This window comes from Anguilla anguilla, chromosome 3 (genome assembly GCF_013347855.1).
Source record: "Anguilla anguilla isolate fAngAng1 chromosome 3, fAngAng1.pri, whole genome shotgun sequence".
NCBI lineage: Eukaryota > Metazoa > Chordata > Actinopteri > Anguilliformes > Anguillidae > Anguilla > Anguilla anguilla.
Window position 1 is genome coordinate 63,908,299 of NC_049203.1, and position 17,386 is coordinate 63,925,684.

General features: G+C 46.1%; 1 protein-coding gene across 3 annotated transcripts in view; it reads left to right on the forward strand.

Annotated features, from left to right (window-relative positions):
• Nucleotides 1-17,386, forward strand: part of aff2 (AF4/FMR2 family, member 2) — a 176,879-nt gene that overhangs the window by 128,490 nt on the left and 31,003 nt on the right. For all 3 annotated transcript variants that reach the window (XM_035409111.1, XM_035409112.1, XM_035409114.1), the window contains exon 9: nt 604-641. In XM_035409111.1, the coding sequence (XP_035265002.1) occupies nt 604-641 (38 nt within the window). The remainder of the gene's footprint in view (nt 1-603; nt 642-17,386) is intronic.

The window sequence follows — 17,386 nt, forward strand, 5'->3', positions numbered from 1 at the left end:
GGGGTTTTTTTGTATGGTGTAGTTTAAACAAATCAGAAATGAACATACACGTGTTTTTTTTTTTTTTTTTTTTTTTTTTTGTTATTTATTTTGTTTTTATTTGATACGATGCAATTGGACGTTCAGTCGAATGCTCTGCGGAGCAGAGCTAAAAGGCCACTCAAGGGAAAGGGTAGCGCACTCCGGAATGTTCCGTGGCTGCTGTCTGCTGGGACTCCAATCGCTGAGCCTCAGAAATCAATTTTCACTGCCTCCAGCAACTAACATTGATCCACCGCTGTATACTTCATTGCTTCTTTTAATCATTTACATTTCAATATTTGAGGCAAGCGGGAGGGTTAAAGCCCAAGTTTGTGTGTGTGTGCGTGTGTGTGTGTGTGTGAGTGTGTGCGTGTGTGTGTGCCTGTGTGTGTGTGTGTCTGTGTGTGTGTTTTTGTTAGTTGTGTGTGTGTGCCTGCGTGACGTGCATGTACACGTCCTTTCATCTCCTGTTAAATGTGTGATATGCACACAGGTTCTCACGCTCCTGTATCCTATTCTGCTGTTTGTGATAAAGCTTTCGGCAAATTATATTCACAAGACGCGCTCTTATTCTGTTTGCAGGGTGCAGAGAAAACCAAGCCGAGAAGCACACCTCTCAAGTAAGTAATGAGTGCGAGTCTGTGGGTTTGGATTTGTTGTTTTATTCCAGGAGTTGGATTCATTGTGTTTTAAAATCCATAGGCCTCCGGTCTTTCGCCGGGGTAACGGTACCGGTAGCGTTGTGAAAACTCCCATGATGCTCGTTGTCTTTACTCCGGATTTCATATCCCTGAAATTACAGAACTTTATCATGTTACTGAGGGCAACTGAGGATGAAGATGATCTATAATTAACTCGGCGGTACCTGCTGGATAGACGCAGAAGAGCAGGCGTGCTACGGAGAGGGCCGGTGTGCTCCGCGCAGAGGGGTTGGGGCCTGCGGGCGCATAGCGCCGTTCATACATTTCAATAAAAAGAAGCGGGCGAGGTGAGAAGCATACGAAAAAAACTCAAATAAACAATTTATTCCCCCCACGGTTCCCCCGATCCGTGGATGATTTGACCCGGAGGCTCCACCAATTTTCCGCGGCGGTGCGAGCGCCTTGCCCGGAACGCATTCCGCGCGTCCGCTTCTGTGGGAACGCATAAATATTCATGCGTGTATGTATGGCGCTTTTTTTTCCGTTTTTTTAAATCATTTATAATCATTTGGGTGTTATTGCTCTGGCGAATGATCGAGCCGACGCGGGGCCTCATTAGGAGTCTGTGTGAGACGTGGCCTCCAGCTCTTTCTGCGGCTAAGGGGGGGGGGGTGGGGGGGGAGCCGGGGGGGGGAGGTGCCGAGAGCGCCCCACCCCCCGGAACACGCCGGAACGTCTCCGACTGTGCGGTCCCGTGCGTGCGGCACCGCCGGCACCACCGCCGCGTTCCCGGCGCTCCTGGGAAGGCTGGGAATCGCTGAGTCAGACGTCCCCCCCTCCCCCCACCCGCCCCATCTCCAAAACTGTGGGAAACTTTACATTATCCATTAACAATGGACCGTAAGAAAGCAAGTTGTATCGGCCTTGGGAAACAGGGGGTTTGTGTTGGGCGGTGCACAGTAAAATGTTCAGTGTTGAATCAACTCTTACAGAGTACATGTGTTCCGCACTGGACCCATATACTCTATTAGAGTCGTATTAACACTGGACGTTTTACTACGTGGTATGGACTATGGACTTGGGCAGCTGAGAATTTTCAGTGTCAAAAGCGGACCGTTGGTTCTGATCCAAAGGCGGTCCGCTGAGAGAGTGCTTCCTGTCAGCCTGTGTTTACGGACGGCCGCTCCTTCCCGCCGTCTGGCCAGGTCTCGGGCAGCCTGGGAAACGGCTTTTCTGACCGGCTTGCGCCACGTTTTTATTTATTTTTTTTTTTTTTATTTTTTTTTTTTCCCTGGCAGGAATTGAATTTGTGCCGGCTTTCTTTCTTTCTCTCTGCCCCCTTTTCATTGCGCATTAGCCTAATGTTGCTTGAAGCTAATCAGCCTCATTTTAATGTGCTCAGCCGAGGTCCAGACCTTCGCGTCCTCGGCCCGCTTCCATACTGCGTCAGTCCCTCGTAATAATCATCTACGGCGCTCAGACCACATCGCAGTGCTGTAGGTGAGACGGCGGTGGAATGATTTAGATGCTTCAGGGACGATGCTGCCGGAATGGAGGTCGCTGGGAGATGTAGTTTGGTCTTTGCTTTATTTCTCTGTGTGTTTAGGTTGCCATGTCCATATCTTTCTATTTCTCTATTTGGGTTGCCATGTTCGCGTCATTTCTTCTTATTTCTCTATGTGTTTGGGTTGCCGTGTCCGCGTCTTTTTCCACTTTTCTCTGTGGGTCTAAGGTTGCCATATCAGCGAGAAGCAACGCTATTCGGTGCTGCGTACCCCGCTGGCATCAGGTTTAGCATCAGCGGTGGAACAGGCCCATTGACTCACAGCCTACAGATGAGTCAAGAGCTCTTTCCCTCCACCGAAAACAACACTCGGGCAGGCGAGGGCGAGCACGTTCGCGATGCGGTACCAGCGTTACGGGGGGGTGCTGTTCCCATATCGCCTCCCTCTCGCTCTCGGGAATGACTGACAGGCCTTCCCCCCCCGCGTGTGACGCGTTCAGAGCCGAGGCTAGAGGTGATTTATCTGACCGCACGTGGCTCGTGGTGAAATACGCCCTCCCCTCTTGTTGAGGTGTGCGATCGTGTGCGATCATTGGCTGTGTGGCTCTTTTTTCTTTTTTCAACTCCCCTCTGAGTTTGTGTGCTGTTTGCTGTCTCGGCATAGAGCCTACGCAGCTCAGTGTACAGTAAGCAAGCAGAGTCCACTGAGTGAGAGTCCGAGCCTCTTGACCTCCTGTTGCTGGTGTTCTTAGGGTGATCTTGTGAACGTCTCCAGGAGTTGTCTGTGGGCACCTGACAGTCCAAGGTGAAGAATGTATTCTGTTTATTTAAAGGCTACAGGTTCGGTGAATACCATGTTTGAGGTCTCTTCATGTTCGATTTTTTTCCGTTTTAGCGAGCACAGAGCAAGAAAGGGAAAGCAGTGACAATTCAGACTCTTTGAATTTGATGCCAAACCCAACGATCTCAGAATAATGGATGAAGAAAAGGGAATAGATAGGCGTTTGATTTGCGGAGCCGCGCAGCGGGAGCGCAGGCGGAGGTCTCCTGAAAAGCATAGCTGGAAGGCACTTGTGCGTGTGTGTGTCTGGTGTGTGTGCGTGCGTGCGCGTGTGTGTGTCTGTGTGGTGTTCAGCCTTTTAGTGCTCTGCTTGTTTTCAGTGAGTGGGAATGCTGAGTTCATCATGATTTCTGCGGGAATTACCCGGACCACCTTCTCCACCTTCTCCTGCTCCTCCTGCTCCTTCTGCTCCTCTTCTCTCTCTCTCTCTCTCTCTTATTCTGCCTGTATGTTCTTTCTTTATTTCTCTTTTTCTCTCTCTCCCTCACTCAACACTCTCGTGTTCGCTCTGGTCCTCTTCCTGGGCCAGGGGGCTTGCAGGGACCCGGCTGACGTGACGTTGACGCTCTCGAGCCAGGGGCTGCGGTTCCACCGCAGGGGCTGCTGGGATTGCTCACGCCGCGGGGATGTAGAACCGCCATTATCCGCCATGCCGGTGGTCCCCGCCATCCTCAGAGCTCAAGGGGCCTGTTTCCCATCTCCCACTGTGGCCTGCTTTTTCTGTAATACAGCACAGCCCCCAGAGAGACGCAGCCTGAGACTGAGTACGAGCCCCCCCACGTGCACACACACACGCGCGCGTGTGCATAAAGACACCACACACACATAAACAAACACCACACCACACACACATAAACACACACACACACATACATAAACACACGTGTGCATACACATACACAAACATACATACACATATACACACATACACCCACAAACATGTATTCACATATACAGACACAAACACTAACACACTTGCATGCTCTGCAAACCAAAACAAACAATGATACACCACCCTGACCCTGACACATGAGTAAGAGTGCATGTGCAGAGACACACAGCGACACACAAACACACAGCGTGTTTTTCTTTCTTTTTTTTTTGGGTGGGTGGGGAGCCTTGTCTCTTTAGATTAGCTGGAACGGGGGCTCCACTGGAAGCTTGTGCTCTGGCAAAAAGCACCCCAGAGATAAGCTGAACCCCTTTACTGGAGGAGCGGAGTCCGTTCATGACGACGCGTGAACCGCCGTCGCCGCCGTCGTGTTTGCGTCGTAAATCCGTCGTCAGATTGAGCGATGAGCTCAGCCGCGTGCGTGGAATGACGCGCGGCCGTCTGCTTCGGACCACGTGCGGCAGCGTCGGCTAAGAGGCAGAGATCATTACGCGTCTGTTATGGACTAATGTGCGGTTCAGCTGGCATTACGTCGGTGTCCGTTTTTATTTGTCGATGCCGTGGGATTCTGGTTGAAGAAGGCTATGTACCCGCCCCCCCCCAACTCCCCCCACCCCCCCCCCCCCCCGTGTGATTACTGCAAATTGCGTCCACCGAGTCCAGGAGCCCGAGAGGCTGATGTTATGAAGGTGCGAGAGGCGCGGGCATCGAGTTTAGCCGCCGCGTGCGAGCCGCGGCCGATAGCAATCTGTGTGACCAGCCAAGCAGCAAAAACATCTTCGCCCGCACGTGTGGAGACAGCGAGAGAGAGTGAGAGGGAGAGAGAGAGAGAGAGAGAGCGAGAGGGAGATAGAGAGACAGAGACAGACAGAGTGGGAGAGAACATCTAACAACGAAGGGTTACTCTATATCAGAAACGTAATAATAAATTAAATAGAATAAATATTTAGTAGTTAGTAAATGCTGTATTGTTGTCATTTGTGCTGTTGTTGTTGTTGTTGTTGCTGTTTTTTTGTATTGTTGCTATGATTGTTTGTTGTTATCACGATTCTGTGGCATATGTGTTCTGAAATATGTCGTGCCAATAAAGCATTTGAATTGAATTGAATTGAGAGAGAGGGGAGAGACAGAGAGAGCAAGAGACCAAGAGAGAGACAGAATGAGAGAAAGAAAATGAGAGAGTGCAAGCAAGAGACAGAGCAAGAGTGAGAGAGAAAGAGAGCATGAGAGAGTGTGGGGGGGGGAGAGAGAGAGAGAGAGAGCAATATCAGAATCATGGACATGCCTATCACTGTTCTCTCTCCTCTCATTATTCCTTTTTCTCTCTCACTCAGAACATATCCCTGGTCAGCCATCCCTTACGGAAAAGCAATGCATGTTAATACACTTAGAGATATCAAACCACAGACCTGAGGAATATTTTAGATATGTGACTGTTTTAGAAATGGCGTACTTTCATTTTAATTTTATGCACGTACTCCATTACAGCGAAATGAACCTGTCCAGCAATATGTGTATTCAGCTACGTTGTCTTGAAGTGGAAGTAGTTGGTGTGATTTAATCAAATCAAATAGCCATATCAAGAAGTTTAATAAGGAACCTATTCCTTATGAAATAGCCGCTTGGGGGTGACAAGAATTCTGAGCTTCGATAACAATAACAGCCTGGAAACTTTGATCAGTTACACCTTTATGGGGCGTTAGCTGTCAACTTTACAGGATGGTGTGAGTGAATAAATGAACGAATGAATTAATTGATGAATGATGGCGTGGGATCTGCCTCCTCCAGGAAGTGCAAGTGGTGGGTGAGTTTTGAGAGGGAAAGCGAGCGGGGTGCGGAAAGGTAATTACCTTTACCTGTGCGGTGCGCTGGAGGCCCAATACACCTCTCCAGTTGAGGGCCGGCCATGTTTAATTATGTCTATATGTGGCTGACCATGGAGGCCGTGAGCTATTTTATGCATTAGGTGGTAATTTGCTGAGCGCAAGGTGTTGTGGCTGAGAAGTGGCTGATAAAGTCCTTCTTTAATATCGCTCATAAAAATGCACACCGCTGCTGAAGCCAAGGCTGTAGCTCGCTGGCTGGCCTGCCAACCCGCCAGCCAGATACAGTATCTCCTGATTCCCCTGCCTTCTGCATTCCCACGATGCATCACTCCTTGACCGGGCAGGTTGACCCGGCACTGGCAACGGTTCGGGAGATTCAGTGACGGGAACACGTGGAGCTGTCCAGGGCTGTCATCTCAACGAGCCTTCACAGCTAGGTGAAGCGGGCAGCGCTGTCTCAGGGATTTGACCGGGAGAGGATCGTGAAGGATGGTGGTAGTGCTTACGGCCAGTGGGGTTGCAAGTTTCACTCCCTAGTTGCCACTGCCGCTTTTTGCCTGATAATGGTATTCAGCCTGAACTGCTTCTATTAATATTAAACTATCCCAGGACAAGGTATGACATACACTTTTTTTCCAATAAGCGTATTTGCTAAGTATACCAATGAAAACAAATTTAATTTTCTCTTCTGTTCTTTTGATGGCCTCCTTATGCAGTGTTGTGGCCGTAAGCAAGAGCTTAGAGCTCTTTTAGCATAACAAGCAGTAGAATTCTCTCAGTAGAAAAAAAAACGGGTAGGTGTGTGTAACATCTGTCACTCAATGCAGGCGGGTTTCTCTGTGTTAGAAAAACAGAGAGAGAGAGAAAGGGAGAGAAAGCAAGCGAGAGAGAAAGAAATATGCCACCTATGAAGGAGTAGCTTTGCGAATTCACTAATTTGTTAGGCCCTCTGAGAGAGGAGGAAGAAGACAGACATCGGTCAGGGAGGTTAATGTTTCCGCACTGTTTCCCTGTGTTGCCATATCTGTCAGGTTGAGCTTTCAAAGCCTGACTCCCGCTCTCCCCGTGGAAGGAAACTAAATGGTGTCCCGTTTGAGATCAGACCAGAATGCATTTTATTCATAATTTCCAGAAGGCATTCCTTCAGAGTCAGGGAAAAAAACGGTTTTATTTGAAAATTGATTGGTTCCCCCCTCCCTCCCTTCCTCTCTCCTTCAAATCAATCACAGAAGGTATAGGAGCTTTGTTCTGTGACACGAAAATCCGATATCCTCTTCGACAAAGGGTTTCTCCGGTGGCTCTGTGTCTGAAGTGTGACTTTATTGGTGTATGTAAGGAGTGTGTTTCATTCCCACTGAGTTCAAAGAAAGCTAGTTCTTTAATGTCTCAAATGAAACTATTGAAGTTAATTGTTGCCAGCCTATCTGTGGTTCAAAAAATAAAAAATAAAACCCCTTTTTTTGTTTTCTGCAGGGAAAAAACTTGCACCCAAATAACTGTGACAGAAATATTTAATCAGGATGGTCTTTTAATCTAGATCAAATGCAGTTATCAAAGTCAGGATGGAACAGGTGGTCGTCCCCTGTTCCAGGAAAAAAAAAAACAGTACAGTCTTGGGTGCAGCGATCTGTTTTTTTTTTGTTTTTTTTTTGCCAAAGATCATCCGTCTATTGAGGCGGACAGGAGCGCCCTCTAATTTGTCATCGTTTCGGGATTCGGTGTGTGTTTGCACAGCAGCTGAAATTACCCTGGAACGGGGGGGGGGGGGGGGGGGGGCGGTTCATTCGCCCATGCAGCCTCTGTACCCCGGCCGCCTGCGTATGATGCATGGGCCGTTAAAGAGATGCGATTGGATGCGGGCGGGAGGGCGGGGGAATACGCGGGGGGGGGCGGGGTTTACGTGTCAGGGACCCCTCGGAGGTCAGCGTGGATTGATGTGGGTTCAGGGAGGGAAAAAGTGCGGATTCGACTTATCCCCCGCCCGTTAATCTGTCACCCCGGAGACAAGGATCTTGGCCGGCCGGGGGGAGGCCGCCGCTCGCTGTTTGGCAGCCAGTGAGGCTGCACAGCTGGCCGCTGTCCCCCCCGCTCCTGTGTGTTTCCAGGCTTTGATATCGATATAGATGTTACAAAAGCTCCTCCACCTGCTTTCAGCCTCTGAGGGCTGCTCACAACCCCCCCCCCCGAACAGAACAGCCCCCACGCCCCCCCCCCCCACTCCCCCACAGTCATAAACCTGCTGCACCCCACCTGCCGACACTGACCGTTGTCTCCAAGGTGTAAGAACATCCCTTTTTTTTTGGGGGGCATTGCTAATTGGCAAAGTAAGGCATTTTTAATTGGTTTGATGACCTACTGTACCTGCAACAATTAGGCAGCACTTCGTAGCTGTTATTTGACAGGAAACAGGTTCCATTGGCAGTAGGGCTGTTGCGGATGGCAGCCAATGAGGTTTTAACATGCGCTGCACCTAAATGGCATGTCATTCAGTCATTTCAGAGCCTAAATTTATTTAAAGTGTCCTGGAAAAAGGACAGCGTGAATGTGAGCATGAACTCCAAAGAAAGTGCTACTGGACACACTGAGCCAGTGTCCAGATATACAACACAGTTTAGGAAGCAGGAAACTCTGTCTATGGGTTCTGATTACTCATCGCTTTAAGTTGGTTTTTAAAACCCTTTTATATTTGCATAATTTATTAAAAATGTTAAGGCCCATACAAGTGCGAATCAGACAGGTGTGATAACACCTCAGTGTTAACAGACATTGGCCTCGATCCAGCAGGGTTGGTGTCACACGTTATGTTACATTACAAAAAAAGCAGATGCTCTTATCCAGAGTGACAAACAGCATAGAATACGTTTGGAATAGTGAGGTTAAATTGTACTTCACAAGAAAATTAATCTGCTATGATTAATAATAGGGTTGCCTAACCTTACTCGAGATGATAATTTTCTTTTGGAAGTCTAGCATTCTAAGTATTCTATTGGAAGTCTTCACAAAGCGTCAGTAGATTAGCACATTATATACACATGTGAGATTATCAGATTGAGCATATTTTCCATGTGCTTGGTGCCTCGAACATTGCATACTGAAACAGTATCCCTATCGGCACAGAGTGAAGCAACAGGCGAGACAGTCAGTTTTGGACAGGGCGTATGGAGTCTGTCTCTCTCTCTCTCTCTCTGTCAGACCTCCGCAGGGGAGCAGCCAATCCGCTCGCTCCCTCTTTGAAAACAGGAGGATCCTCGCCTGGCTTCCCAGACTCCCTCAGACGCTCTCTCATTCCCCGCCAATCAAAACGCCAGGGCCCTCTTTCAAGTCATCAAAGACAGCCGCGATCCGTGGAGCGGGAGGGGGGGGGGGGGGGGGGGGGGGGGGGCATCCCGGGTGAACCCAGAGAGCGCGCTCCCCGATTGGACCAGGCGGGGTTCTGTGTGAACCTCACACCCCTCCATCCCAGGTGAACCCAAAGAGTACGGTCCCTGACCGGACATGTGACCCTCAGGCCCCGCCCTGCCACTGACAGAGTTAGGACGGTGGGTGAAACCGCTTCTGAAGGCGCCATTGCCCCATTTGCCCCTCCTCCTCGGCCCCTGGGCCCTGGCCTGAGCCACACCAGGGTGGGGCACGGGGCCTCACCCCAGCCCTGGCGCTTCAGAGACGGTGGTCGGAGCATCTGGACTGCTCCCATTCCCCCCCCCCCCACTCCACCCCACCCAGACTCACCTGAGCTCACACACCCCCCCCCCCCCCCCCCCCCCCCGCTGTCCATCTTTAATTCACCAGACAGACGGACCGCGTGTGTTTGAAGTTCAGCCTCAGAAGATCCCGCTCTCCGTTCCACACGTGTGCTGTGCTAGCGGCTATGAAGCCAGCTACATGCATTATATCTCTATTAGCATGCCAGTGCTATAATAAACTGCTTTGAAATGTGATCTGAGATAATGAGACGCGGAAACGCACAGACTGCGGTGGAAGTGTCACGCTCATTAATATTCATGAGGGCGGGCTGTGGTGGGTGCAGGATGGTGGGCCATACGTAGATGGAAATAGGGCGATTTGTTCACTATTTTTTTGCTTTGAAAACAAGAGTTATCTTTGATTTCATGGGGTTTCAGCCTTGGGTTGATTCTCATTTTCTTGCATTACTTTCGGCTAATTTTATGTTATAATGTGGCATTATGCCAGTATGTGTACGCCCTGCAGAAGCTGAAACATATAATCAGGACACCATTTCATATTTTTTGCAGCTTTGCTTTTTTAATGGCCAAAAATGAAACTTTTTTATTTTTTATTTTATGGAAAATTACATCTTTGTAACTGGATTTGCTCTAAATTTCTCGAATCGAGGCGTATGTAATCATCAATGGAAATGACAGGGTACATTCAGAGATAGAATCAGAGGAGCCTTTATTATGTTTTTTTTTTTTTTTTTTTCCCGTGGAGATCTTACTGCGTCTCAAAATTCAGTTTGAAACTGGCAGCGTTTCAACAGCCTACTTCACATTCCACAGGCCTGCTGATGCACTGTCAGGCTCGCTCCCTTCCCGTGAGATTAATCCCATCTCACTCAGTTTTTTTGTATATTATTTCAATTCTTGATGCTGTATAATATTATATATGTATACACATACACACACACATACACAGACACACACACACAGGGAATGTGAAGCACACCAATGTGGTTTACGCCCCACTGCATACACTCTGATCCCCTGACTTTTGGAGAGCATGCGAGAGAGAGCAAGTGAGAGAGAAATATATATATATATATATATATATATATATATATATATATATATATATATATATATAATACACTTATTGAGAATATACTTTTTTAAAATGAATTTAATTTAGTTAATTTAATAGATAATAAATATTATGTTACTGTAATTTGTGCTGTTATTGTTGTTGCTGCTTGTTTTCTTTTTTCTTTTTAATTATATATTCTTACTGTGGTTGATTATTGTTATCACTACCCTTTGGCAATATGTATTTTTAAATATGTCATGCCAATAAAGCATTTGAATTTGAATTTGAATTTGAGAGAGAGAGAAAGTGAGAGAGAGAGCAAGTGAGAGATAATAAGAGAGAGAGAAAGTGAGAGAGACTGAGAGAGAGAGAGACAGAGAGAAAGTGAGAGAGAGAGAGCAAGTGAGAGACATTGAGAGAGAGAGATAGTAAGAGAGTGAGAAAGTGAGAGAGAGACTGAGAGAGAGAGAGAGAGAGAGAGAGAAAGTGAGAGAGAGAGAGCAAGTGAGAGACATTGAGAGAGAGAGATAGTAAGAGAGTGAGAAAGTGAGAGAGAGAGAGCGAGTGAGAGACAGTGAGAGAGAGAGATAGTAAGAGAGAGAGAAAGTGAGAGAGACTGAGAGAGAGAGAGAGAGAGATGGCTTTTCCGCAGGTCCGGGTGACAGGCAGTTGCTAACGACAACACCTCTCTGGGTTTGTCAGGTGCGGGCTCAGTTATCTGGGCTCTCTCCTGTCACGGGCTGACAGGCAGTCTCACATATTTTAATTCCACAGTAGCGTCAAACCGCTCGCACTCCCCTGCTCTCCGTCTCTCCCCCCTCTCTCTCTCTCACTTACTCCCTCTCTCTCTCTGTCGCTCTCGCTCTCTCTCCCCCCCTGCGCTCTTCCTCCGACAAACTGCTAAGCTAAATATTTCATTTTCCCGGTCGCCGTCGCAGTCAGCAGAATTTGTTTTTATTGCGTGTCACTCAGTCCTCTCTACGCTCGCTTTTATAACTCAGGGGGAAAAAATACTTTTACTCTCCCGTGCGCGGGACTGTCAGGTCTCCCCATCCCGTCCGTGCCTTCTTCCCATAAATCCCCACTCTCTGTCTCTCCGCTTTTCGCTACACGTATCAATTGAGTTGTACAGGTCTTACGTTCTGTTGCCCGTATACAGTACTGCTGTCTTTCTCTGAGCTTACCTGGCCATTGGCACACTATTCCACAGTGACAGAATGTTAAAATTTATAGACGAGAAAGACTGACCCAGATTGCTGTGTCCAGTACGTTTGCATAGTAAGACGTAAAATATGTTCTTTGGTTTTATTGCGCTTACGTAAAATGGAGGAAGGCAAACATAACCTCTGGGTTTCTGTGACAGTGCTGTAACAGTGGAATTGAGAAAATACACTTGTCCCATTTGTTTCTAAACTATAAATTTCCCCCATTTGCTCACAGTTCTTAAAACCAAAGCACAGTTTACAATGCCTTGGTTTTATTAACTTTGTGTAATTTCTCAGTAAAGCCACCTTTTTCCTCTCCATTTGAAGGGAGAAGTGCAGTATTTGCATTTAAAATGTTATTTACCCTTTGGGTTGCCTCAGGATACCTAATTCATGTCTTGTATTTGTGTGTTGTGCCATTTGCTATACTTGGCCTTGTTTGCTAATTGCATTCTTTTCCGGTGCTGTGTAATTCTTTCTAAGCCACCTTGAATTAGCTGCACCTACCAAAGCAAAGCAATAAATAACTGAAAACAAGCAAAGAGCAACAGTAAAGAAACATCACACAAAAGACAAACACTCAGCTGTTGAGTGAAAGACAAGGAAGGGAAAACAAAAACAGTTTTTAGAAGCGTCACATTTATATGTGAGGAAAGAAGATGGATTTTTTTTTTTTAACTTGGTGTCTGCCGTACCATAAATCACTCCTCGTTAAACTTGATCGATGAGTAACAAATCGATTCGCCTGGTTCAGTGTGAACGGGGTACCTCCCCTGCAGCTTCTTCAATGAATTTCCCCTCCTGCATGGCCAGAATCTTCTCTATGTAAGGCTGTGCCTGTTTCCCACTTCATCCTTTTTCACAACGGTACCTGTTAAAAAAAAAAAAAAGTAATAATAATTATTTAATCAGAGGTACCGATTGAAATTGAAGGAAGTATAACATGCGGATAATGGTGGATGCCGTGACATTTTGAGTGACACAGGTTGTGATTATGTTTATTCAAAAAAAATTGTTTATGGTGAAATAAAAATGTATGGTGTAATTTAAATTTTTTCAGTTAAATGAAGCTTTCAAGGCAAAAGGTTATTCTAGGACATGGAGCCTTCCTAAAAGCCTCACTACCTAAGCCCGTTCTTGCTTTTGGTACCTGCAGTTTAAAAAAGGATTGAGAGTGCAGATTGTAAGAACCATAACTTAAGGCTAAGGTACAAAATTGTGATGGTAGAATACCGTCTTTCTAAGTGGAAGCATACTGGTGTTTTTAATCTGTGAGTAACCAAGGAAGACCACCCCAACTTTATCACAAGGTGCTGTATAAAGTGATGAGTAAGGGGTTTATGAGCAGTAATAGGCCCCCAGAGTGTGAGACAGGCAGCGTTGACTCCACCTCTCTGCATATCCTGAGGATAACTGGAGATTTCATTCAGCATTACAGGAATACCAGCACTGTCACACCTTCAGCTATGACAGGACAGTTTCAGAAGATTAGTGATTGGGGATTTTAATTAGTGTGTCTGTGGTATAAGAGCATAATCACAAAAATATCATCATCTAGAATGATAAGAGGTGACAAATATGTACCAGGTGGAAATTGTCAAGTGTATTTTCCAAAAAGCTGCTCGTTGCACATTGCTGGATTCAAAATACTTAGTTACGAGCCTTGATGGTCAATTAGAATTAAACCCCTGTTCCTTATCGTCTTTGTTCCTTAAGACCTACTTCTGTGTTATCAGTAACAGTTTCCGTACCTCCTTCGTAATTATGTTCCGTGCCATTTATTTATTTGTTTTGTTTGTTTTAAGAAAACCGAGTGTCTAATTCACGTCTTCCCTCGACGCTGACTCTGGAGGTCCTCTGGGTCCTTTTCTCCCATAAATGCAGTGAAGATGCAGTGGGAAAAATGGCGTGCGGTGAACGCGATGGCCGTGTTTGGGCTGGCAGCATCACAGATGGCATGCGAGGGGAAGGGGAAACAGTAGAAACCTAGCGCAATGGCTGGCATCAAAGCGGAAAGGCTAAACGTGCAGTGGACGCGCCGTTCCTTCTTCCTGCTTCTTTTCGTTTGAAGTGGTTATTTTTTTCCCCCCCCCGCCTTAAAACCAGGAGTACTTCTTGCAAATGACCTCCCGAAAGATATTTATCAAAGCAAAAAGGTGCAAAAAGAACAGTCACTATTCACTTTAATGTTTCCCACCGTGTTGATGCTGTAGCCTGCAGTTGCTGCATTATGTATGTACATTTCAGGAGTTGGGGAGGAGGGTGTGGGTGGTGGGGGGGGGGGGGGCGGTAGTAGGGGAATCTAGAGTCTGCTTCATCTGTCTTTCAGTCTGTGTCATAAAAGAGCCAAGGGTCTATGGGGCAGCCATTTTTTTTTCAAGTGCAAATGAATGAATAGAAGAAAGACCAAATATATGTCTGCAAGCCCTCCTAATTATTAATGTTGGTGTAAATTTCTTTTATTTTGTGCCTGTGCTGAAAAGGATGAAATAACTCTTGACAACAACCTCCAAATTCCAATCACCCCCCCCCACCTAAAATTTGAAGCCACCAGCACACAACACACACACATAGACGCACAAACAAACCCGCACATATGCTCACGAACACAATGCCTATCCATTTAACAGTTCTTCTGTTCCATCTGCGTGCATGGCCAAAAATCATGCTAACATACATTCTGTCTCAACATCCAATCAAACTGAAATGATGATTTACTTTTTTGTGACCTACATTCAGCCTTTAATCACCAGAGTCAGCTCCATGACTGCCTCTCTTTATTGGAAAAAGATCTCGTTTTGCAGGCTTCATGTGCGGTGGAAATTATACAGTGTCCAGGCTAAGACCTCCAGTTGAGAGGAAAAAGAGCAGCGTGCTTTGATATTTGTTTTCATTTAGATTTGAAACAGATTTGCGTACAACGTGAGTCGGATTTTCTGATTATTCCGACGTTTCCAGAAATCGCTTTGCCGGCGCAATAACAATGCAACATTTGGTTTCTCTTTAACGTGCAGCACTCTTTGAAGCCGTTTCGCTGCTCTTATCGCGCGGTGTTTCGTGCGAAGGTGGGTATATTCTCCTCGGAGTGATATTCTCCCCTCGGTGAGAGCGAGTGCTTTTTTATTCGATCTGGAAGCGTCCCAGAACCACTTGCTTTTGTTACCAGTCGGAGCAGATGCCGCATTTACCCGCTGCCAAAAAAACAAGCTGGAGGATCCGGGGATTTTTTTTTTTTTTTGGGGGGGGAGGTGGGGGGGGCGCGTCCCGAAACGGGTTAATCAAACGGGGCGCGCGGAGCTCGGAGCCGTCTGCCGCGGCAGAACCAGGTGTCGGGGGCGGTCCCAGACGGGACGTGCAGTGGTTCTGGTGCCAAACGGCTTCTTCATCAACCCCGTTTTTTTTTTTTTTTCGGCGCGGTTTTGTTTGTGAAGAGGACGGATCGCGGAGTCGCTCCCGAGTCGCGCGGCTTTGAGGGGCGTCAAACGGGCCATAATGAGCCGCAGCTGGGCGGACTGCTGTTGGGCTGGACCTCCACCGAACCGCCCAGCTGCACCCTTTCCCCCCCCGACCCCCCCATCCCCCCCTTCACCTCACAACGACGTGCCTGGGTGGGGTAGGAACACAGCCTGTTTCACCTTCTCCTCATAGAAATGTGTATAATAGCAGCTGTTTCACCTTCTCCTCATAGAAACGTATATAATAGCAGCTGTTTCACCTTCTCGTCATAGAAACGTATATAATAGCAGCTGTTTCACCTTCTCCTCATAGAAACGTATATAATAGCAGCTGTTTCGCCTTCTCGTCATAGAAACGTATATAATAGCAGCTGTTTCACCTTCTCCTCATAGAAACGTATATAGTAGCAGCTGTTTCACCTTCTCGTCATAGAAACATATATAATAGCAGCTGTTTCACCTTCTCGTCATAGAAACGTATATAATAGCAGCTGTTTCACCTTCTCGTCATAGAAACGTATATAATAGCAGCTGTTTCACCTTCTCCTCATAGAAACGTATATAATAGCAGCTGTTTCACCTTCTCGTCATAGAAACATATATAATAGCAGCTGTTTCACCTTCTCGTCATAGAAACATATATAATAGCAGCTGTTTCACCTTCTCCTCATAGAAACGTATATAATAGCAGCTGTTTCACCTTCTCCTCATAGAAACGTATATAATAGCAGCTGTTTCACCTTCTCGTCATAGAAACGTATATAATAGCAGCTGTTTCACCTTCTCCTCATAGAAACGTATATAATAGCAGCTGTTTCACCTTCTCGTCATAGAAACGTATATAATAGCAGCTGTTTCACCTTCTCGTCATAGAAACGTATATAATAGCAGCTGTTTCACCTTCTCGTCATAGAAACGTATATAATAGCAGCTGTTTCACCTTCTCGTCATAGAAACGTATATAATAGCAGCTGTTTCACCTTCTCGTCATAGAAACGTATATAATAGCAGCTGTTTCACCTTCTCGTCATAGAAACGTATATAATAGCAGCTGTTTCACCTTCTCGTCATAGAAACGTATATAATAGCAGCTGTTTCGCCTTCTCGTCATAGAAACGTATATAATAGCAGCTGTTTCACCTTCTCGTCATAGAAACGTATATAGTAGCAGCTGTTTCACCTTCTCGTCATAGAAACATATATAATAGCAGCTGTTTCACCTTCTCGTCATAGAAACGTATATAATAGCAGCTGTTTCACCTTCTCGTCATAGAAACGTATATAATAGCAGCTGTTTCACCTTCTCGTCATAGAAACGTATATAATAGCAGCTGTTTCACCTTCTCGTCATGGAAACGTATATAGTAGCAGCTGTTTCGCCTTCTCGTCATAGAAACGTATATAATATGCCCATTGCACATTTAGCCCATTTAGCAGGAGCTGCTATTATATATGTTTCTATGATGGGAAGACATTTAACAGGAGCATACAGCAATTAAACACTGGTAGAAACAATACACAATTATTATTATTACGAAATAATAGCTGCTCAAAGAAAATTGGCTGGATATAGCAACAGTAGGCCCTTTCAAAGGTTGCTGTTGTTGTTATTGAAATGGGAGTTTCGTTAGAAAATGCATTGCTCCCCGAAGGTGAAACAGTTTGTGTTTATACGAGTGACACCACAGCTCAATGCTCAGGGTTGTATACTTTTATTTTTCTCTGTTTGTCTTTCATAAATAGCTTGAAGGGTATCTTCTACAAGGCAAGGGGCCAGGGTTTCTAAATACTTAATAGTTGCAGCCTTGTCAATATTCAGAGAGCTCTCTCTGAAAGTCTGTGCTCCTCCTCTGGGCAGGTAATGCAATATTAATCCTCCTTTCTCTGGTACTGTCAATCACAGGAGCGCGCATCACGGTTTCTTAAAAAACAAAACTGAAACAGCAGACTCTCGGCACTCTTTGTCCTTACAGCACCAGCATCTTTCAACCCCAGCAAAAAAAAAAAAAGCCCAGACAACGCTTTTGATGAAGAAATGTAGGGGTTAAAAAACAGATTGTAGTGTATGTATAAGCTACTCAGAGAAGGATGATGTTAGAGCTTTTGATGTCTACCAGATAACCGATTAAATTCTTCTGTTGAACATTACAGTATTTACATTGTTTGATGAGTTCAAAAAGCGTCTTTTTTTAATTAAAACTGAAGTCAGAGATGCAAAAAAAAAAAAAAAAAAAAAAGCA